Genomic DNA, 24148 nt, shown 5'->3' with positions numbered 1-24148 from the left:
TCCTTAAATGTTGGAAAAGCCCAGATTTCTGTCCTTAGCAATTTTTTTTTTTTAACGTACACACCTTCCTTCTTTCTCATCCATGCCCATGCCCTGAATTTGCACCTATTTGCATATTACTCCCAAATCTAAATCTCCTTTCCAGTCCTTTTTCCTCACAACAGATCCATACCTTCTGGATAACTGAGTTGCCTCACACTCAACATAATGAAAACTGAGCTCAATATCTTCCTCTCATGTATTTTTTCCTTTTCCTGTGTTTCTAACTTGAGTAATAATGTCGCCTGTCACACAGATCCCCACAGCCCTCTGTACATTGTTTTATTCATCTTTGCATCCTCTACTTCACACCCCCTCCCCCAGTTCATTCGATTTTGTTGAATGAATGAGTGAATAGACAATAGAGCCAATCACAGTGCCCAGTACACAAAAGGCACTCAATAAATATTTGTTGAATGAGTCAATAAGTGAAAACTTTTCTGGGGAGCAATTAAGAACAGGTCTGCTCTTGATTTTTCTATAAAGGTTACATAGAGCATGTTGATCATACCTAAGAAAGTGTTTGATCCCATTCCCCATTACCAGCTTGTAAGGAAAATGATAAACAAAAATGCTTTCTATTTCTTGTATAGATAGGAGGACTAATCTTAGAAGACTTTTATAAAAACAGACATTTTCCAAATCAGCATGAATGTAAAGTCCTTAAAAAACTAAATTGTGTTTCTTGCTTGGAGATGGTAGAGTGAATTACTGACTCATTTTTTACCCCTTTATATGTAAACCCTTTGCCGCTTAGCAGTCTCTCCCACAAAAGATACAGTAAAAGTCTCCGCCCTTTGACTTTGGGCTCTGCCATTTGATTTGCTTTCACCAATGGATGTTAGCAGACTTGAGACATTAGGCTTGACATGCACTTGGTGGTTGGGCTTGGCCTCTTGCACCTTTGCAATCACTATAAGAGTAAAATGCCTTGGCTAGCCCCACTGGGCCCGGGAGATTGAAAGACACACCCCAGCTGGCCCAAGGATGATCAGGGAGAAGCAAAGCCACCTAGCCACACCTAGTCAAGATCAGCTTCTGGCAGTCCAGCCTACCTGCAGATGCCTAATACCAGTGCATGCTTATTGTTGTAAGCTACCAAAATTTTATGTTATTATCTGGCAGTATTTGATTGATACAAATAGCAAGATCTTCTTTTACTCCTTTTCTTCCTCCTCCTTTTGACATTATGCATCCCATCTCCTCCGTTCTATTCTAGAAAGTATACCTTTGTAAAAATAACTGGCTTTGGAGTCAGACAGTCCTGATTTTGAACCCATTCTGCTAATGATTAGTAAGATTGAATAAGCTGCTTCTCTCATTTCAGCCTTAGTTTCTCAGTCTGTGAAATATGAATAAAAATACTTGTAACACATATTTTGATGATTAAATAAGTTACACAAGCATTCAGTACACAATGATCAGACTAGACTCAACAAATGAGTGGTTAACTGACTGGAAGGGATCACAAACTAGAAAAAAGCAGGTGGTTCCTTGTTCATTCTATTCGCCCTCCTGCCCCCAATCCCATTCCTTTCCCTCAAATTTGCTTTTCTTCTTAGGCTCAGGGCAGTTCGTCTCATAGTGTGCTCTTCTCTCTGCCTCCAGAACTGTGATAAATCTCTTATTCCCTTCTTGACTATATCCATTCTCAGGAACAATTCACTTTAGTGTGCTTTTTATGTTTAGCCTTCCTGTGTTCTTTAGAGTATGCTTCCTTCCTGTGTGTGTGTGTGCGCGCGCGTGTGTTAGCTTGGTCTTCAATTGGGGTATTTAATCCATTTAAATTTAATGCAATTATTCATATATTGGGTTTTTTTTAGCTACCATCTTAACTATTTGTTATCTACTTGACTCACCTGTTTTATATTCCTTTTTCTCTCTTTTCTTCCCTTCATTTCCATTAATTTTTTACATCCTCATTATTTTCCCTCTATTAATTTGTCAGTTATACATTCCTTTACTATTCTTTTAGTGGTTACTCCAATGATCACAGCATATATCCTTTATTATTACCGTCCAAAAACATATTACTTCACCTCTTTCCCAATAATGCCAGAACCTTAGAACATTTTAACTCCATCTACTCTCTCCATGTTACATGATACTGACATGTATTTTAATTTCATGAGACATTATTTTTGCTTCAATCAGTATTGATATTTGTCTACATATTTACCTTTCTGTATCTTATTACTGTATTTATATATTTCCATCTCTTAATCAATATTGCCAGAGGTTTTAGTAATCTTTTCAAAGAACCAGTTTTACTTTTTTTGTCATTACTTTCTGTAGTTATCTCCTTTCTGTATTTTTTAAGTTTTTACTGTTATTTTAAAAATTCTTAAGTTGGTAATTTAGCTCATTAATTTTTTAGTTTTTCCTCTCTCGTAACCCTCTAAGTACTATTTTCACTGCATTCAAAGGTACTGATATACAATATTTCATTTTAGTTCTAAATGTTAGTAAATTTCCACGTGATCTCTTCTTTAGTGCAAGAGTTATTTATATGGACATTTAAAAGCCTCCCAATGTAGGAGGTTGGCCTGGTGGCATAGTGGTTAAGTTCATGACCTCTGCTTCAGCAGCCCAGGGTTTGCAGGTTTGGATCCCAGGCGCAGAACTACACACCACTCATCAAGTCATGCTCTGGAGGCATCCCACATACAAAATAGAGGAAGATTGGCACAGATGTTAGCTCAGCAACAATCTTCCTCAAGCAAAAAGAGGAAGACTGGCAACAGATGTAAGCTCAGGGCCAATCTTCCTCACCAAAAAAAAAAGTCTCCCAATATACATTAAAATTTTTGTTGCTGTAGGTTTTCAAATAAAATATGTTGTGGTCAGAGAACATCATCTATGTAATACTCACTTGATATTTGTTGAGACTTACTTTATTGCACTATACATTAGCAATTATTTTAAATGTTTTATGTCTGTTTGAGAAGAATATGTATTCTATAATTGTGAGGCATGGATCTTTATTGCCCAACACAGTTCTTAAACTGTGTTGTACAAATACGTATCCTCATGGTTTTTTCATTTGCTTGATCAATCAATAACTGGGGGAGGTGTATTTAAATTGCTTACTAAAATGATGGTTGTCAGTTCTATGTAATTATACCAATTTTTGTTACATAATCTATGGCTACTTCATTAGACACATACAAATGTAGATCTGATATACATTCGTGGTGGACTACATTTCTCATAATGTAGTACTTCTCACAATGCTTTTTGCATAAAAAAACTTTGTCGGGGCTGGCCCCGTGGCCAAGTGGTTGAGTTCGCGCGCTCCGCTGCAGGCGGTCCAGTGTTTCGTTGGTTCAAATCCTGGGCGCGGACATGGCACTGCTTATCGAGCTACGCTGGGGCGGCGTCCCACATGCCACAACTAGAAGGACCCACAACGAAGAATATACAGCTATGTACTGGGGGGCTTTGGGGAGAAAAACGAAAAAATAAACAAACAAACAAAAAAAACTTTGTCAATATTAAAACAACTCCTTAGCTTCCTTTAGGTTAGTATTTTCCTGGTATATTCTTTCACTTGTAATTTTTCATTATTCTTATATTTTTGTGTTTCTCTGGTATACAGTCTATTGCTATAATTTACTTTTTAGCCCACTCTTACAATCTCTATCATTTAAATGCTAGTTAGTCTATTTTATACATACATTTGGACTTTCTGCCATCTTTGTAGCTCTATTTCTCCCTACCTTCTCTATGCTTATTTTTTTGCCTTTCTTTGGACAGTGGAGTTACTTTCCCACTTTTTTTTCCTGAGGATTAGCCCTGAGCTAACATGTTGCCAATCCTCTTTTTTTTTTTAAAGATTTTATTTTTTTCCTTTTTCTCCCCAAAGCCCCCGGCGCATAGTTGTATGTTCTTCATTGTGGGTCCTTCTAGTTGTGGCATGTGGGACGCTGCCTCAGTGTGGTTTGATGAGCAGTGCCATGTCCGCGCCCAGGATTTGAACCAACGAAACACTGGGCCGCCTGCAGCGGAGTGTGCGAACTTAACCACTCGGCCACGGCGCCAGCCCCCCTCCTCCTTTTTTTTGCCACAGCACAGCTGACAAGTGGTATAGGTCCATGCCCAGGATCCGAATCTGCAAACCTTGGGCCACCGAAGTGAAGTGTGCTGAACTTAACCACTATGGCATGGGACCAGCCCCCCTTTCCCAGTTTTTTGTTTTAAATTTTTCTTTCCAGTTTTCCCTCCACTGTTTAGAATATTATTTGCTTTATTTCATATCTTATAATGAATATCCTTGATACTGTACACTGCATACTTTAGTAACTTAATGTAATAATTTAATAGTGTATACTTAATGCCTGAAGTTAATCAACATCTTATAGCTTTTGTCGTGAAAAGTTCATGAATGAGAAAACACTTAAATTCTGATCTCTCTATCCCAACTTACATGCTATTTCTGATCTCTATTTTAGTTATTTATCCAAAATACAATTTTATTTCAGTAGAGGGCCTTTCAGAGTATCCTGTCACAGGTAAGGAAGGAAGCAGAGATCTTCCTCCTTTGTTCTGCTGATCCAGTCTTTTGCTTTTGCATTGATGTTTCTGGACTCCAGGTTAACTCCTTGGTTGGGTGTTTTGTTCCAACTGCACCACAGCACTTCTGCCTTAGAAGTGCTTCTCTGTAGAGCTTTTGAAGAGATTCAGTAAATGAACCAAAGCATCAAACAATTGCTGTAGTCCTCTTCCTGAAATCTTCACTAGATAAGGAGACTCCTGGATTCTTCTACAGGATAAGATGTACAACGAATGAAGGAACCACAGATGGAAGAGCCAGAGCCATCGTCTTACAGGAAATCCTGAGAATTTAGTTGCAATTATTTTCCTGTAAAATGGCCTTTTTGAAGCCTTGTCATACTCTGCCCAGAACATTACTAACATTTATACTCTATTTAAATGAAGATTTAGTTATTTTCTTCATGCCCTTTTGTATTGGATCTTGTTGCTTCAGCTACCCAACACTGCAGCTTCTGGAAGTCTTTATATAATCCCTACACTTGTTTTTTAGCTCCCAGTCTCCCCTGAAGAATCCCCATCCTCACAAATTACCATGAGTCTAGTCTGTGCTGATTGACTCCTTTTTTAGGATTTAAATTGCATTCCACCTTCCTCCTGCCTGAAACCTCCATGAGCATACACACACAAGAAAAACAACAGGAACTGCACATTATGGGATATCCTTACTTTTGCTGCCCTAACAACCATCCTTTGTTTCTTCTTATTAGGGATGATTTACAAAGGTTGGTATCTGAAGAGAGCTCAAGCCTTTTCCTTGCCTGCTCCTCAGGACTTCCCCAAGGAGGAATCAAGTTATTTCACTTCCAAGGAGACATCCTCAAGTTTAAGGACATTAGATTTTGCCAAAATACAGGTGAGTACATTGGTACAGCACCCATTTTTAGGATTTTAGTCTTTTCCTCTCCCAGAAAATAAATTAATGGGTCAGCCAGCCAACATCCCTAGAAATATAAGGTGAGAGAAAAGAATACATGTATATTTCTTTCAGGAGAGCCATTGTGGCCAGAAGAAACACTTTGGTCAGCTGAGGGAAATGTTGGAGGTAAAACAAAAAAATACTGGTGTGGAAGAGTACCAAATTATTAATCTGCGCAGCATATCATAATTTACTACTTCTCAGTACAGCTTTGGCTCTACAAAACCATCATGGGGCCCAATTAGCACTCATCTGCGTTGCCGTCATTCCTAGGAGCCTGGTGAGTCAAAATGATTTTTGGTAGGGGGCACATTACCTCACTGTCCTCACACAAAGGAGTGATCTAGAGGCTCCTGCCCTTAACTGAGAAGACTGGAGCAAATGTTCCCTGCTGACTGTGCAGGATTCAGTGGGGCATTTTCACGTTCACTATTCTGTTGCTCAAAGGGAAGAACGCACCCTCTATTAGATCCATTACTTGAGTTGGGCTGTGGAGAAAAAGGCAGTAGTTTTTAGCCGGCTTTGGTTCTAGTACTTTGATGGTAACCCAATAAACAAAATTCTCCCTGTGGTTCATCTGGTTCACTAGATTCCACTCAAGAGTCTGAGGCCTAAGTTCCACATAATAAAAATATATTTTCATTTATCTCTTTCCACTTATTTCTCTTGGAACTTTGGGGTAAAGAAGAGGCTGAATATTCCTTGGTTATTCCTAAACTAATGGTCAAATAATATTTTAATTTCATAATTTTATTAGCACACAATTTCATTTCCAACAATCTAGCAATTCTCCAAGTTGTTGATTTAGACTACCTTATAGCTTCCTCCAAATAATAGCTTTAAAATCCTATCTTTTTCTTCCTCAGAAACTTTTTAGTGTGGTATTCAAGACCACCAGGATTCAACAGTTCACGAAATTTGACAGGGGAGCCCTCCTGAATGGTAAGGACATCCTGAGCTCTAGCATCTCCCTATCTTCAGCTCCACTGCTTCTCGTTCATTCCAGGTTCTTGTTCTGGCCCTGCCGCTGAAAACTGTAGTTCTGTTTTTGTTCCGATTTAGGAGACAGCATGTCTCCGCAAGAACCTCAGAAAATACACTAATTTGCAAGAGACCAGAGATTTAGTGTCAGCATATGAAAATGTGCGAGGGGATCATCAATAAAATAACTATTTGATTTGCCAACAAACTGGATCTCTCTCTCAAACTTTCCCTTAGGTAGAACTCTATTGACAGATTTTCACTTATTGCAATAATGCAGACCAATCAGAGATTTAAAAGTCAATTTGATCTGTTACCTCCAGAATTTCATGAACTTTGATAAATGGTATGAGCTAGGGGAAATTATCTTTTGAGGCTGACATTTCACCCAAGACAAACTGTGCTTAGACTTTACTCTCTGGTTGAGAAATGTCTGCGTATTTGGATAGTCTTCTGTAAACTCCAGGTTCAGATCTTACCTCAGCGTGCATATATCCCACCTGTGGCTCTAACCATGCCAAGCCTTCTCCAGTCTCATGGAAAACCACTCTCTACTCCCAGATCTTTTTGTGAGTATGAATGCTCTTCAGAAGAATCAGGAACCTGAAGTCCTGGGAAGTGAATGGGTAAAACGGAAAGTCCCAGAAACCAGGGAACTTGGCTGCCAGTGTTACTTTTATTTATTTCATATGTGTGTATTTCCAGAAGGACAATGGTTGACTGGTATTAAAACCAAACCAGTCAATCAGAATATCATTACTGACCAAAATGAGAATTTCCTTGTTGAGCTATTAGGGCTGAGGCCTTGTCATCCCACCCAAATTCCCCTGGGGTACACTGCCACATAATGGATGGAGAAATAGAGAAGAAACCAGGCGCAGAAGATAGTTTCCCTTCTCATGCTTTAATCCCATACCCTGTGCTCCACTTATGCAGGACGGTTTCCCCAGTCCTTGCCACTCCCACGATCAGAGCAGGTGAGGTTCATAATTATTCAGCCTCATCTCCATGGAACCCTTATCAGGCAACAGAGATCCTTGGGCCATGAGATACTACTATTTAGTTCTGAATTACATGAAATCACGTAAGAAAAAGCAAACAACGCAAAAACATGAAAGCCATTTACTCCTGGTAAATTCTTGAGTGTCCCAGGTACTGGGGTTCATAATTTTCCCTGGTATCAGAGAACCGAGGCAGGGATGATGGGGCTTGGGTGTCAGGAGAATAGTCTTGATGGCCTTAGCCAGCAGCAACAGCTTTTCTTAATTTTTCCACAATTTGATCTCAGATCTTCTCCAGTTTTCTTCATAGAAATGAAGGGACCTGGTCAATCATGATTCTGTAATTATTATAGTGCCTTTGTAAGCTGACGGTGTTCCAAAATCCCCTCACAAACCCATGCAGAAGGTGCGGTAGGTGGGCTTGTACATACGTGAGAATGTAAATGATTTCAATATGCTTCACGGAATCCCTCGGCACCTAAATGCTCCAGCTCACTTGTAGAAGTGCTAGGGACAAAACCAAGAGACTGGCAGGACAGCAGAAGGGGAGGCATGAGTGTTCTAACAGGAAAAACCCACAGGGAACAGGCTTCTGACTAGGTCCTCCTTTCTAGCCGTGTCTGGCACCTGGTGTCATGTTGAGACTGGGGAGGGGAGCAGCCTGACAAGGTCCATAGGAAGCAGCCGTGAGGTTTTCACCCATCAAACACTTCTCCCCTCTCTCCCCAGTATCAAAGGAAAGTGCATGGTGAAGAAGTGAATCAGTGAGAGATTTGTACACTTATCCTGTGAATGTGCCGCAAAGCCATCAGGATGCAAATCTCCTGCCCTGAGTTCAGGGCTGTGTGCTTTAAGATTTGAGCCCAGTAAGGACAGAATCCTAAAGGCTGGTCCCTTGCCAAACCTAAGGTTTGTCCTGGGCCCCTTTAAACTTGGCTGTTAAGGAGTCTTTAGGATATGTAACAGGCTATTTTGGGGAAAATATAATAACCACAAGCTCTTAAGTCTTCTAATTCTCCTACTTCATACTCATGAGGTAGAGGCAGGAGCACTCCCATTAAGGAGAAGCCTCAATTCAGGTTGTACTTTGGGCAAAAAATCCCCTCAAGGAGCAGAAGAAGATTGAGAGGGTCTACCTGGGGGTTTGATTTAGTTGTGGGAAGAGGTTATGCAGATTGGGGCAAGTCAGGGAGACTCCCTAGAAAAGGTCTTCCCAGGCTGACGAGAGCGCTTCTCCTGGCCCGTCCACGGGTAAAGGCTGAATGCAGATCTCCTCACTCGGGGACCTAGCTAGGAGGTCTTTTCTGAGTGGGTCCTCTGATGCCTGATTAAGTGATAGCCTCTGCTGAAGCTTTTCCCACAGGTAGGGCACGTGAATGGCTTCTCGCCAGTGTGCGTTCTTTGATGCCTGACGAGGTGGTCCCTCCGACTGAAGCTTTTCCCACATTCATTGCATCGGCAGGGCCTCACCGAGGCATGTCCTCTCAGGTGCTTTGCAAATGCCGCGCTATGGTTGAAGCACCGCCCACACTCGCTGCAGAGATAGAGCTCCTCAGCGGCGTGTGTTTTCCGGTGTGCCAAGTATCGCCTGTGGTCACTGAAGTCCTCGCCACACTCTCCACACAAGTAGGGTTTGCCTCCAAGGTGGATTCTTTGGTGTGTTGTTAGCACAGATTTCTGGCTGAAGCTTTTGCCACAAATAGTACAGAAGAAGGGTTTTTCTCCTGTATGTGTCCTCTGATGCCTGACAAGGTCTGAAGTCCAACGGAAGTGTTTCCCACAATCCTCACATCTATAGGGTTTTTCAACAGGTGGAGTTCTCTCAGCCTGGACCCGAGGAGAGGTCTCATCCAAATTCTTCCGGTTTAGGGGAAATTTATAAGGAGTGCCCATTTTGTGCACCTTTTGGTGCCTGGCAAGATGTGAGCTCCGTGTGTAACTTTTCCCACACTCCATACATTTATAGGGTTTCTCTCCTGTGTGAGTTCTCAGGTGTCTAACAAGGTGCGAGTTACAAGTGAAACTTTTTCCACATACAGGACAGTCATGATGTCTCCCTAACAGGGGATGGATAGGCATTGTTTCCCGAAGATTTGTTAAACTATTAACTTGAGAAATATTTGTACCAAATCTTCTTTCATTAAGTCTACCTGGATCATCCTCAAAGACGATTTCCCAATCTGGAGTCTGATGAATTTCTGGATCTCCCAAAACAGACCTGTGTAGATCCTCCAAACTCAGCTCTTCTTGCTCAAGATAGTCTTCCTCATCTTCACTCCTGTCTCCTGTAGAGAGGGTGAGAGGAGAAAGGGGAAATTACAGAGATAACAGTGCCTTCTACACAAGGAGGGGATTTTTAAACAGTTTTGGGGGAGCAAGATCATATAGAGAAGCTCATATTTCATAACTCTAGAGGTTGGGAAAGAAGGAAATAACCGGACAACTGAATGCATACCATGTGCCAGGCACTTTCTCATGTGATATCTCATGTCAACAAACCTCAGTATGGACAAGTATCCTCATTTCACAAATGTGGAGACTGAGGAGCAAGAGTTTAAGTGACCTGCTTAGTAAATGGTAGAGCTGCAATTCCAAAAGTTCTGTTTTTTTCCTTTCACCATTTTGCATCACATAGCCCTCAAACAAATGATGGGCGGGGTGAGAGAGAGGAAAAGCATAGAAGAATTTGGCATTCAGCGGAAGATAGCAGCACTGACTAGAGGAACTGGCAAGTAGGGGGGAAGATTCCTTGTGTCATTCCTCACCTGTGTAGGTAAAACTCAGGATTTCTGGCTCTTGAGACTCTTGAGGCTCTGGGATATCTGGGACCAAAGGCTCTTCTTCTCTAACATGGGAGATCTCATCTAGTCTGGGGATTGGAAACGCTGCTCAAGAGAAGGAAAACAGGACATTTCGATTGGCAATCAAGTAATAATTCCCTGCGTTAAGAGCAGATCTTTTCTGTTTGGTAGATTGTAGAACAAATATATAGCCAGGTCAGTTGATCAGATCTTGTCTCTTTAGCTTGAGCAGCTCTAACCAAGTACTGCATCTCTCTCACCTTTCATCTACAACTCAGTCATTATACAACTGTAAATGCTACCGTCTTTCCCCATATTCAAGTAAGTAGATTATCTCCAACTTTTATTGCTTATTTCAAAACTCATATGCTCACTTCAAATATACTAAAGCTGTAATATTACAACTTTATTTTCTTATTAGAAGTTTCCAACTACTTTCCAAGCATTTTATCTTCTCTTTAACTTGGAAGGATATCATCTTCCTTAGCTAATCCTTCGACCTCATTGGCAAAGTCAACATAAGAAAAGTGTACTGCATACAGTCTGAGGTCTAAGATCCCCATAATTTCCAACAGGAAAATGATGTCTGTGCTCAGAACACTCTGGAAACAGCTGAAATTCCTTACACAAGGAGACCACAATTCCACAGTCTTCCTCCAAGACATATTCTCCATAGAACTCTTTCTGTGTTGGATCCAGATCACTCCACTGGTCCTGAGAGAAGCACACAGCCACATCCTTGAAGGTTACCAACCCCTGAAACAACACAAAGATTCAATTAAAGTGTGATGCTTCACGGAGCCTCATCTTTTGTTCCTGCAATGAAAGTCACTGGTATAGGGAGAATCCACCCAGGAGACAAAAGGAACTCAAATGGGACACCTGGCTCCCTTTCAGGAAATCTGTGTTTCGCCCTCTGTCCCTGCTCCTCGACCTGCTACTTTTGCACTGGCCTCCTGCTGCTCCCTCCAGTCCCAATGCCTTCCCTCAGGACCAGCCTATGTTCTTCTCCTCCTTGAAGATATTGTTTAAAATATAAGACAAGTCTTCCAAGTCATCATTCAACTTCCTAGTTGATGCTTTAATATTACCTACATTTCTGTAAAAACTTCTCTTTTCTAGGAAGCTTTCCCTAACTGACCTTATCTAATCACCTATATCACTTACATAGTCTACAGAGCAGAAACAGGATTTTTTTCTTCAGCTAGACTACAATCTAAAAACACAGATGAAATCTCCAGCCACACAGCTCAGTTTCGGGGCTCTGACCATGATGAATGCATCATAAATGTCATGGCCAGACCCTGGAAGAGTACGCCACACAATTTCAGAAATTGTTTCTAAAGCACAGTCAGTCATTCTTACAAATGTCTATCAAGGTTATTCCTAAAAACAAAAACAAACTCTCATTCAAACATTCGAAATTGTAGTGCACTGTTACAAAGTAGCCCCATTTCGTTAGTCCCTCTGGTCAATGGCACATAAGGAAGCTTTGGAGCCTGCAGATCCAACTGAGGCTGTTATAGTGCTCTCATTAGAGGCAACTCCTCCCCTCCAGACACATGCAGAACTGAGAACTGGACTGGCAAAAGGACAGTGGAAATCTGTGTCCTGTCTGACTCATTTCGTATATGGCTAATGCCCACTAGTTCTTCAGATTCTCTGTGGTACAGAGGGAAACTAGGGCGCACCTGTGACAGAGCAGTAAGAAGGGCAACCATCTCTTGGTTTCCATTGTTCCTCTCTTCAGGAAGGTCTGGGTCCTGCGGCAATGGAACTTCTAAGAAGAAAAGAAGGCAGAGATCAGCGATATGTAGTGCACCCCTGTAACTGGCAAAGAGCTGAGCATTCCCCATCATCTTTGGTGGGAAGGTAGGAATCAAGAAACCGGCCTAAGAACAGCTCAAGTCATCCCAATGCTACCACCTATAACACTACTGAAATGCCAAAAGAATAACCAAGAATATTACCACCTGAGCTTAGCCCTATTTGTGGGGGACTCTAGCTGGTACTGTTTCCTCTCAACTCCCTGGGTTCTGTAATTTATTCCCATTACAATCTACCCAGCCTTCTTGGTACAGGAGAAATATCCCCCTCCTCATACTCTGCCACCATCCCCCTTCCTGCTGAGGTTTCTCACCACTCTCCTGCAGGGGCTGGAACTCCAATTCATGGCATGGGCTCTGCTCTTCTGGTGGCTCCAGATCTGGGCTCTGTGTCATCTCTTCATGGGACTCCTCAGGGGTCGAGGTCTGCACAGGATCCTGCAGCTCCGTAGGTGACTCAGGCTCTACTCCCGGATGCACTGTTTCCTCTGAAAGGACTTCCTGGCCATGAACATGGACAGTCACCTGGGAATAATTCCAACTTCCAGTCACCATGGAGTCAGGAGGAAAATCTTGGTTGTCGTCAGGGCTTATTTTAGGAGACGTTGCCAAGAGAAAAACTCCCAAGGGGACTCAGATGAGGAGGGGAAACTTGAGTTCCAGTGAGGCATGCAAGGTGGAGTTGAAGGTTATCCTCACCAGGACAAGGCAGGGGACACTCAGATACCGCACTGCTTTCTCACTTCCCTCAACCATGCCCCTGGCACCCAGGGCTCTGAGGTACCCATCCTTCTCATCTCTACCTATCCCACCCGCAGCTCTCCCTGCTGTTTGCTTCCCTGTCTTGTTGTCCTGGGAGGGGGCTCTGTGACTGAGGGACTATAAGAACCTTTGAGGAAGTTACCAAATTGTCCTTCCCAGGAAGAGGAGGTTCAACATCCAAAGGGAAAGCCAGAGCCATATGACCCTTGGGTGCTGAGGCCCTTAAGACAGACTGCAGGCAGGTGTTTCAGAAACCAGGAAGTCACACTCACCACACACAAACGCGCACATACACACCTCTGCCCCGTGGAGCTTACGGATCTAGGGGCAATCTAAGGGCAGAGCCAGTTAAATTTAAATGGCAATTTATGGGGGCCCTGTAAGCCCTACCCCCAAATTCATCCTTCCAGCAAAAAGTCCCCCTCCACATCACACAGATCAGGACTCCCCCTCCTCACCCACCGCCTTGGTCTCCTGGGTTGTTTCTGCAAACCCTCCACCAGCGTCACTGCCTCCTCGCCACTCTCTGGTCGCTGGCCCCGCACCCAGCTCTGCAGTTCTCCAGGCAGGACGGTAAGGAACTGTTCTAGCACAAGCAGCTCTAGGATCTGCTCCTTGGTCCGCCTCTCTGGCCTCAGCCACTGATGACAAAGTTCTCGGAGTCGAATGAGAGCTTCTCGAGGGCTTGCTGCTTCCTGGTAGCGAAAGCATCGGAAGTTCTGGTGCGAGGTCTCCAGCACAGGGTCATCCCTCTGTAAGACAGACTCTGGCCTACAGGTGAAATCATCTTCCAATTTCACCATAAGTATTCCCTCTTCTTCCCAAAGATCCTGGTCCTCTGGTTCCAAGGCTGTAGCCATTTTCTGGTTCTGGGGTGGTCTCACACCATTTAGAGCTCACACTGTCATTAACCTCCAGTCTGAGCCTGGGGACCTCGAGGAATTTCTCCCAAGGGACCTGGGGTAGAAAAGTAGAGACAAACAACAGTATAAGCATGAAATTATACACAGGGCTAACAGTTCTGAGTTCAATCATAATCCTGCACACATACTACTTCCTCAAACTATTAAATCTCCTTTCCCCTAATCTGCATAACTATATGTTATAAATAGATCTAGTTGGAATAGGAAGATGTATGTCTCAAGGTATGTTTCCCCACCTCTTTTCCTAGGCAAGGTTCACATCCCATAGAAAAATACTGCTTTTCTACTTCATGAAACCAGTGAACCTAAAAGGAATAGGCTAGGAGAAAGGACAATCACCTGCGGAAAAACGTGGTATTGACTGCAAAAGCACCCCCACAAGCAACCTTCCTCTTGTTGATGTTTTTAATTAGACCTACAGACCCTCAAACCTAAGGTTCAAAATTGAATTCATTACTCTAACTCCCAAACCCACTCCTCTTCCCGGAGTCCTGTCTTGGCTGAGACCATCACTTGTTAAATAAACACTCAACTCTGTAATCCTTGGATTCAACTTTGATTCTTCCCCATGGCCTACAGCTCGTTAAGCCAATTCTACCTCTTAGGCCTCTAAATCCATCTCCTCATCGTCTTTCCCATAAACTGCTTTAGCTTGGGTCGTCATCTCTTGCCTGGACCACTGCCATACTCCCTAACTGCGATCCCTGCAGAACGCAACTATGAACACAGTCTAACGGAAGTACCTGTGGAGCTTTTGCAGAACACAGTATCACATATCATTCTGCATATTCTGATTGTCAACCTAGGCAACTGTGTCTTTAGAAAATCTGTGTGTTGTTCTGATGTGCATCCTGGTTGAAAAATACCTAGGGTGTGTAAGGTTGAAAGAGAGTCCTGAAGTCAGACTGCTAGGGTTTGAATCCTGGCTCTATTGTTCACTAGGTCTGGGGCCATGGGCAGTTCCTATTCTCCTTACACCTGTTTCTCCATTTACAGAATGGAGGTAATAATGGTATCCACCTAATGGGGTTACTATGAGGATCACATGCATCATTATCTGTGAAGTACTCAGAAGAGCGATAGCATCCCAATGTTAACTATTAACTTCCTAAATTATAGTTCCAACTGTTCCCTCAACATTTAAAAATAACTTTTTACTGTTGGAAATATATTCTCAAGCCTCATATCCTGCTTTTTCCTCTGTACTACCTGGCTATAAGGAACGCACTGCTGATCTCCCTACAATAGGGTGTCTTCAGGCCTCCATGCCTGTATGAAGGCTTGCTCCTCTGCACGGAATACTCACTCCCCCACCCCCAATGCCGCATGGTATGTTCTCATTTCTTCTTAACAAGTCCCCTCTTCTTCATTCCCATGATTTACAATGTAGGCCCTTATCAGTTCTTGTCTGGATTACTGCAACTGCCTCCAGATATGAGCCACTTGCCTCTAGATTTGTTACCTTCAAGCTACCATTCATAGTATCACAAGAGTGAGCGCTCTTGAGAAATCTGGTCATGTCCCTTTCCTGTTTAAGATCATCACTCCTCCCTGTCTTCTAAGTGAAAGACAAACTTCTAAGTACTATACAGTGGGTTGACCTTCACCTTGTTATTGCTTTTGCCCTCCTCCCCAATCCTTTCACACACACACACACACACACAGTGTATGCATGTGAAGCACACAAAAGCCCTACGCTCTCTGGCTTTGGGACATGCTCTTCCTTCTGACTTGTCACCCTGCATTAGGTTAAACTTATCTTTCAAGATATAGCTCAGGCTTCGCGTCTTCTGAGATGTTTTCTTTGATCTCATTATGCCTACCCTTAGACATGGTTAGAAATCACTTTGCTTCCATAGCAACCTGGGCATATCTCCATCACCCATCTGTCATATCACATAGCTATTGTTTATCTTCCCTCTGAAACTCCTTGAAGTTAAGGACTGTGCTTTCCATCAATCTCCAATACCTATTAAAGTGCACAAAAAATGCATTTAAATGAATAAACCAACACTTGGAAGTTTTCTTCCAACTATAACAGGAAGAAACAATCTTTTCCTCTATTATGTTTCTGCTCTTTTTTATTCACCAAATCTTACTCATTCTACCTTCTAAATGTTTTCCAAATTCATTTATCTCATCTCCACTGCCATTCCCCTAGTGGAGCCACTATGACCCACTAGAAGGTGTTAAAATAACCTTTAAAAAAAAAATGACGATATCCTCAGCCCCTACACTGCAACTGGCACATAACAGGCACGTACGCATTCAATGAAGGACACGGTTCAAGTTTCACCACTGGTATTCCTGGTCCTGCCTGCTCCAGACCACTCTTCACATGGAACCTGAGGGATTCTTCATTTTTCAATCTTTTGGTGCTTCACTGCAACTCTTCAGATCCACAGTCAAGGTTATCAATCCACTCCTAACAGCTGTGTCTAATATGCTGTTGCCCATCAAACGAGTTTAATTTCAATGACCATATTATTCGCTTTTATTATCCATATCTCAAATCACTTCATTCATGCTTATTTCATTTTTCCATTAACCTCAAGCATTTACTACATACTTTCAGTCTGTTTTAGATAGTTCCATAATTTCTACATTTTCATGTGCTAATTTTCCTATTTATTAAATCTGCTGACTCTACCCCACGGTGGTTTGTAATTTTTTTAATTTTATGCCCATCTTGACTGGGATTGTTTTTTCTTTGGGAGTCCCGAGAACGCTGTTATAAAAGAGAGGCCTTTGAAAAGAATTTCCTTTGCTTCTACCTAAGTACTAATGGTTTCAATGATGTTGGATCAGTTTTTATGTTAATTTCTCACGGTATTCCAGAATCATGCCGATAGCGTATTATTTGGGCCTATGCCTGTGAGTGATTTTTGTGTTACCCAAGGCTACTTCCTTGCCCATTTGCTTGACTGGCAGACAGATTTTCACAAAGGGGATAGCTCTTCAAGGCTCCAGGCTGGCAGATGGTTTAATTCCATATCCCTCCTCCATCCTCACCAGTTCCCCAATTCATATCTCCTTGTTGGAGCATAGGTATTAGAACCCCAAACTCCAGAAGTGTTATTCGGTTTGAAATCTCCTTGGGCTGTGGTGGACTCAGCTTGTACTTACTCCTTTAGCTTTTATTCCTGGAATCTATACATTTACCTTTAGTTTTGGAGGGGGCAGGCATTTAATAATGGGCAGGAGCCCCATCCACATGAGTTCCACCTGCAATATTGCAAGAAGGTCTGTGTGGTGAACTTTCTAACATACAAAATCAGCCACTGTCTTCACATTGTCCATAGTATAAAATTGAAACTCCTTATAATTTGATAGTCAAGGCCCTTCAAGACCTGGCCCCTGCCTACTTCCTTTTCTCCTATGACTGCCACTCCCACTGAAAGTCACTGCTTGAATGGCCTGTTCTCTCTTTTCTATGCTCTCATTGGGCTTTCCTGATGCTGTTCACTCTGCCTGAAATGCTCTTTTCTACCCTCTTTACTTAGTTCACTCTACTCACCCTTCAGATCTGTTTTCCAGGATGCTTTTCCTGATCCTCCAAGATTGTTTCCACAGGAACTTGTACCCCTCTCCCCATATCATACCACACACATATATCTATCTATTTTTTATGTGGCAAAAAGTGTTCATCTTGCTGTTTAACTTGCCAGACCAAGGCTCTGAGGGCAGCACATGCAGCGCCCAGCACGCCGCCTGTCAGGCAACAGGTGCTCAAGCACAGAACACTTACTAAGTTTTTTAAAGTCTTTTTTTGGAAGGATAAATACCCTGTCTTATTCTTATTCATACAATTGTCCAGCAAACTGTGCCCTAGACAAATGAATAAATAAGGAAGAAACATTTACTTTTTGGCCTGTGAGTAAAACAGAATATGCTTAGTGGTTCCTAACGTGATGAAACCACAACTCATCACAAAGCATCTTCAGGTTGCCAATGTAAGCCACACAAAGCTGTGTGTTTGGAAAAATATCATTTTCCTTTGAGGATCTGAATCAACTTTAATAAGCACAAAACCAGACAGCACATAATTTAATGCAACTACAATGATTACTTATCCAAAGCTTCCCAATCCCTCACCTTTCTATCCCTGGAAGAGAAGATGGAATTGGTACATAGCATCTTTAGGTTTAACGAAAGGATTTCCATTATCTTAAAAGTCTAAGAAGCCATGCCTAGTGAAGCAGACTAGGAACTCTCATCATTTTCATGTAGCACTAGCTCAAGAGACTCCCTACCATAGATTCATGACAGAGGATTCCTGTTCTCACAGAGCTTTGCACTCCAAAAAAAATATAACAGCACCACATAAAACCTGCCATTTTTCATAGCCCTTCAGCAATCATGAATTGCAATTTCCATTGCTTGTTTTGTATTTACTTTGGCAGCCTAGGAAGATGAGATGAAGGCAAACAGAGCAGCAACAGCGGAATGAAGGGAGGAAAAGGAGTCCTTGGTGGGGCAAGATGGGAAGGAACAGAAGGCAGATGGTGCTGTGGAAAAGCCCACAATTAGGTATCCAAAGATGTGCGTTCCAGCCCCAGATCCCCCAGTAACTGGAGTTGTTGAGGGTCTCATGAGATACGTACACAAGAGCCCTGGGAAACAGTAAAGCCCTCTGCAGATAACCATTCTCTTAACTCAGAGAATTAGCTGAGATCCATGAGAGCTTATGAACTAAAATGTGCTGTGCAAATGTCAGTTTATCAACATTAGACACAGAAAATGGACCTTGTGTTTTATCCTAAAATTCAGGGGATGCGCTGCACCGCAAGTCTGCTTTGCAATTTGTTGCCCTTGCTATTCTAATACCTTCCTTCGAGGTCTGTCCTTGGAAGGGTTCCAGTGAGAGAGAAAAACCGAACACCAGGATACTGTAGGGAGACTGTGAAGCCAGGCCAGGAAGAGTGAAAGACTTGGTTCCAGAAAGCTCTCAAACAATGTGTGCAGAGACACTTCCCAAGCCTAGGCCTGGACAAGCCCCATGACCTAGTCTCTTCAGTGTATGTTTCTAAGACATATGGGGCAGGACTGGGGAGATGTGGGAAAGGTAAGACTTTTCTCCAATCTTTGGTCCAGCTGTCTCTGGCCCTTATCTGAATGTGTCACATGCCAGTGAAGGCCCTAACTCAATTCTACTGACAAGAACAGAAAACTGCAGGCAATGAAAGGATATCTGGTTCTCTACCTTAAAATGTTACTACTTGGGGTGATCTTTCTGAACCCTAAATGACACGTTTTGTACTCATAATTTAATCTACCTATAGGAGAGACAGGGATCTGACTTCTGGCAAACAATCTTCAGAAGAAAATAGTGATCAGAGAGGTTCAAACGATTATATTTAGCAGATTATCTATATCCCTTCCAGTCTCCATTCTTATCTTTTACCCTATTGCAGGCTCCTAATCTGGAAATTTGAATATGACCGCTCACTGGGGCTAACCAGACATTGCAACAGCTCTTCTCATCGTTCTAGAATAGAAATCAACTAATAAAACCTGTTCATTATCCTTTTCCAATGCTGTATTGTTCTTTAAAACTAAAGATTATCCAGCATGATCCTTCTACTGGAAAGACTGTCTTTCATCATTAACTGTTCTCCATACAGATACATGTCTATGCTTCCCACATAATGCTTAGGAGCTTTGGGGCCTTGGGTTTGGAACCCTCTCCTCACTTATTAGCCATGTGACGCTCCCTAAGCCTCAGTCTCATCTTCAAACTGTGGCCAATACTACCTACCTCACGTGGCTGTTTTAAGGAGTAAATGAAGTAATGTATAGAATCATTCAACCGAGTGCCTAGGCAGATACTCAATATATTTTGTTCTCTTTCCTTCAAATTGCTTTAAATCCTTTTGGGAAGAACGCGAGATTTCAATGATAAACAAAGCAAACAGTCCTTTATTTCATCATAATTCCAAAAAAAGAAAATTAAAATACACAGAAAAAAATCTTGATTTACTGTTATATTACAAATAAAGTGTTAAACCAAAAGAAGAGCCCTTGCTTTGAAGGCTCTTATAAGCTAAGATTAAATAAGATCCTTGGAACATAGACGGGACAAAATCTTAAAGGTGGGTTCTCTGCCAAAGACCTTATTAGCAATCCTTCTATGTACAATGTCATAGCCGTGTCCCCTCTCTAACTGGGAGGAGGGAATTTGAGGCAGCTTAGTATACCCAAGATGGCCCTTAAAACTTAACCCAGAAGGCAAAAGTAAGGCAAGGGCCGTATTCACTGACTTTGGGCCTTTTAACAAATCATAATCAGCATGCTTCAAACCACGTTTAAAAACTATTTCTTTAAAATATTTTTGCATTTAAAGTTTTTATTCCTTCATTAGATTCAACATAAAATACTTAAGTAGAAAGGGTAGAAGTGGCTTAAAGCTTACCATGATAGGTTTCAAAGAAACAGAATACAGTGTAGAGAAGGGGAAGACAGAAGAAATAAAAAGAGAGGCCAGATAAGTAGAGGGTGGTAGAGGGAAGAGTGTGGAGACTAAGACATAAATATCTTCTGCCATGAAATGTTGTACTTTGTGGTTACGATCAAGGTATAAAGCGGGTATAAAAATGTCGAGAGTAAATATGAAAAATGCAAAATAAAGCTATAAAAATCATAAGATTTCAATTTACTTTAAATTAAAATGTTTTCTATAGTATGTACCACAGGCCAGGGAGGCAGCGTTGGACAGTCGATAGTTCTGCCTTTGGAGGGAGATGAGCTGTGTTCTAGCTCCTAAAGATGTGTCATCTTGAAAATGGGGGTGATTCTCTATTTAAAGGCAAAGAGCTAGATGATCTTTTGAGAAACTATCAAGGTTTTTGATGGTGATAAAAGGGGGGCTTTGAGAGGAACAAGGATATACGGCTTCTTCATTGAGTACTTGGGCCATAATCTATTAGCCTAGGATGGTGAGAGGGATCTAGGCAAGAGTCAAGAAGCACTAGAAGCCAAATACAGATTTTAAGAGTCCAGAATTAAATATCTGGCCATCATGATCATATTGGTTAATCTCCAACATGAAGCTAGGCTTTTTAACCATAAAAGTTATCACCCAGAGGTGGTTAATGGCCTAAATAATGCAGGCCAATCTATATGCTTCACTTAAAATAGAACATCACAAACTAACCTGAAGCAGGAAAAAGGCAGTCATCAAACCTACCACCCACCCTGATGAGGACAGCAGTTTTCATTTGGCAGCTAGAATAAAACTAGCTGGATCCAATTAATTACTACAATGAAGATGGACAATGCCAATCACACAGTTAGAGGAACCATTATTTAATGAAAAATAACAGAATATAGCTTATAAACATAGCTGACCGAGGTGTAATATGGATAATTCAGAAGAGTCAATTCAAAAGTCATTACTATGTTCTTAGTTTTGTAATTAATATTCTCTGTCAGGATACTCCCTGTTCTGTATCTACATGACTTCCTTCTGGTTTGCCCAAGGCTCCCTTGCATATGATGAGATGATAAAGGATGGGATCCATGCCTGCTGGATCAGAGGAATCTGAGGAGTATGAGGTTTCCACTGCAGACTAAATCATGCTCCAAGGTAGAAGCAAGCCCAGGATGCCATTCTGTGGGCAGTGGTTAGCGTCTATCTCCCACTGTGAGCCCTGCCCTGAGGGTAAGACCCTCCTTATTCATTTTTGTATTCCCAGTGCCTAACACTTTGTCAAACATTTGGTAGGAAAGGTACTCAATAAATGTGTGTTCAATTTAATTAAGCTGTCTATTTCTCTTCCCCCAATCCGGATACAGAAGCACTGAAATTCAGAACATCAGTGGGTGCCAGGGCTTCTGGGTAATACACCACTCACAGGGACATTATTGCAATTTGGCATTAGCATTTATTCCAATCTCCTGGGGAGAATCAGGTGGCACAGCCATATGCTGCTTTACTGTGTGGCATAGGATTAGCGGAGAAAAATTTCTTCAAGGGGGGAGGAGGGCAGGGGATGGAGTTCATTCATTCCACAAATATCTACTGAACCTCAATTGCATGTTTCAGACAACTCAACGTGCTGGGCAAAGAAAGGTGAAAAAAGCACAGGCTCTGTCCACAAAGAATTTAACATGTAGTCAATAAAAAGCAGGGACTTTATCATACTAGAGATTCACAGCAAAAACCTCGAATATGGGTATAAGCTATATGATCAAAATGGAAGGTCCTATCAAGAGAATTGAGAAAATCAAGGTAGAAACTCATCAATATTCACCTTCAATTTAGCATAACTTAGCACTTCGAGTTTTAAGTACACTTTCTTAATTTTACAAGCAAAAGAACTTAGACCTAAGTGGTTAAATTATCCACACAAGATCGTATTACTGGTTTCAGCACAGAAGTACTCACACCGATCTTGTGATCCCCAAACCACTGCAATGTTTATGAGAAGTTGTTTGGCCAAAGGCAGTGGTTTTCAAGGTGAGAAACCCAGACCAGCGGCACCAGCACCTGAGAACTTGTCAGAAATGCAAATTCTCAAGCGCCTGCCCAGACCTATCATGGGAAACTCCGGGGGTGGCCCAGCAATCCGTATTTAATAAGCCCCTCAAATGCTTAAGAGGCAGGATAAGTTTGAGAACCTGTAACTAAGACAAAGGAAGTAAATCTGAGGTTCAAGCAGAAAGGATTCAACTTTTCCAGTGCTGGTTAAACCTAAAGGAGAGTTCGCAAAAGGAGACGAGTCTAGGACTGTTACATGTTTTATGCCTGTGCCAAACTGGGGAAAAAAATGTTGTAAACCTGTAACTTACCTCATCTGTACAGTTCGTAAAGCCCAAGAGTGCCTCACATCGTAGTAAACCTGGCTGTTCCCTTGAACTGTCTACTGTAATATGGTTTATGGAAAGAGTTCAAAAGAAGTACAGCTGGAGAAAAAAGGGGGAAAGATTATGTATCCCAGGTGTTCGGTCCTAGGAGGAAAAATGCCCTTCCTCTCTCCAACCCTGCTCACCCACTTATGCTAGACAGTAAGAGCATAAAGTTACCCCAGACAAATGGCCACAAACCCTAACTGCTCCACTGTCACACACTTCCCACCAGCAAGCCTCCCGTGGCTACCGCACAACCTTTCTGAAGTGGCTTTCTGGATCAAGGCCCATGGGGCAGCTTGGAAGAGAAGTTGGGAGGAGGGATGAGGGACTCCACTAGCATTCCTTGTGGCTTCTGAGTGAGGATGCCCTGGGTGTCACCTGCAGAGTGTGGACAGAGAAAAAGCAACAGTTCTAAGCCCAGCCTCTACGCGAGAGCCTGGAGGTGGTACTGCTCCCCAGAACCAAGGTGACTGAACAAGAAGGAGGCCTAAGAGCCCCCCTTTGGGGAGGTCAGTGCAGGGACCAAGGCTGACAGGGTTATCAAAGCACCTAGGAGAACAAGAACATCCGATGCCCAGAAAAATAAAAACTGGGCTGACACCTTTCCAAGAGAACATAGCACGTCCATGGCATACAGACTGACAAACTTTTGGTCGAACCAGACAAGCAGCAGGGGCCCGTTCACTCTTGCTGAGGGTAACGGTAGTGCTGAGTAGTAGTGCCAAAACTGGCTACGAGGGGTGAGGGGTCGGGGAGACAGTGGAGACAGCAGCCACAGGCTTGAGAAGCTCGGGGTCGGTCACAGAGGCAGCTGAAGGGCCACAGGCCAGATGGTCTCCAAGGCCTAGTATGACCACGGGTGATAAGATCACGGGTTAGCGCTAGCTGCGTGTGTGTTGCAGGGGTGGTCAGCGGTGGAAAGAGTAGGGGTCAGCTAGGCAGGGAGCCTGCGGGGGGATTCTTGAGCAATCTGAGAAGCGGAGTGAGAAGGAGCTGCGGGAAATAAAGGGGCCTAGACGACTACTGCCTCGGTTCCGGGGGGCAGCTGGCGCGGAAGCAATGGGAGGTACGGACTAACTACGTTTCTGCAGGCCTCAGGAGGGGGCGGAGGGCGGTGGCTGGAAAGAAAGAAGCCTGGAGTGCCATCGCGTCTCCGGGGGTCCTAGCTCCAGCCATCAGGAGACACGGGGAGCACAATGCCGTGGCCCCCTCACTACACTGCTGCCGCCTCCTCCCCAGGACTGTACGATTTCCCCAGGCTCCGGGGGGGCGGGGTCTTCGACCCCTCCCCCTCTTCCCCGCCCTGCCCTGCCCGGCTCAGCCCGATCCGACCCGGCCCGGCCCGGCCCCCAGCACTCACGGCTCCGACAGCTCCGGCGGCTCCTCCCCTGCCCCGGCTTCTCCCCCACCCACTCCCGGCCGAAGCAGCGCCGCCGGATCCGAGCCGCGCGGGGCCTGGCGGGTCGGAACACGTGGGGCCTTTTCGCCCGGAAGC

General features: G+C 43.0%; 1 protein-coding gene across 8 annotated transcripts; it reads right to left on the bottom strand.

Moving 5' to 3' along the window:
* Positions 1-7598: 7598 nt before the first annotated feature.
* ZNF202 (zinc finger protein 202) lies at positions 7599-24148 on the bottom strand. 8 transcript variants are annotated; one of them, XM_014843675.3, is made up of 9 exons: positions 24014-24137; positions 22909-23031; positions 22594-22707; positions 13339-13837; positions 12433-12643; positions 11984-12072; positions 10919-11048; positions 10257-10376; positions 7599-9776 (listed from the first exon to the last, which is right to left on the bottom strand). In XM_014843675.3, exons 4-9 carry the CDS (start codon positions 13738-13740, stop codon positions 8782-8784), a joined length of 1947 nt encoding a protein of 648 aa, XP_014699161.1. In that variant the 5' UTR covers positions 13741-13837; positions 22594-22707; positions 22909-23031; positions 24014-24137; the 3' UTR covers positions 7599-8781. The 8 variants fall into 8 exon arrangements, with proteins under 8 accessions (XP_014699161.1, XP_044608441.1, XP_014699163.1 ...); XM_044752506.2 differs by having other exon boundaries at positions 13343-13837; XM_014843677.3 differs by lacking the exon at positions 22594-22707 and having other exon boundaries at positions 24014-24148.

The sequence above is a fragment of the Equus asinus genome, chromosome 20 (assembly GCF_041296235.1).
Source record: "Equus asinus isolate D_3611 breed Donkey chromosome 20, EquAss-T2T_v2, whole genome shotgun sequence".
In the NCBI taxonomy this organism is placed as follows: domain Eukaryota; kingdom Metazoa; phylum Chordata; class Mammalia; order Perissodactyla; family Equidae; genus Equus; species Equus asinus.
The sequence above is the reverse complement of the archived record's forward strand: the minus strand, read 5'-3'. Positions and strand labels throughout refer to the sequence as shown.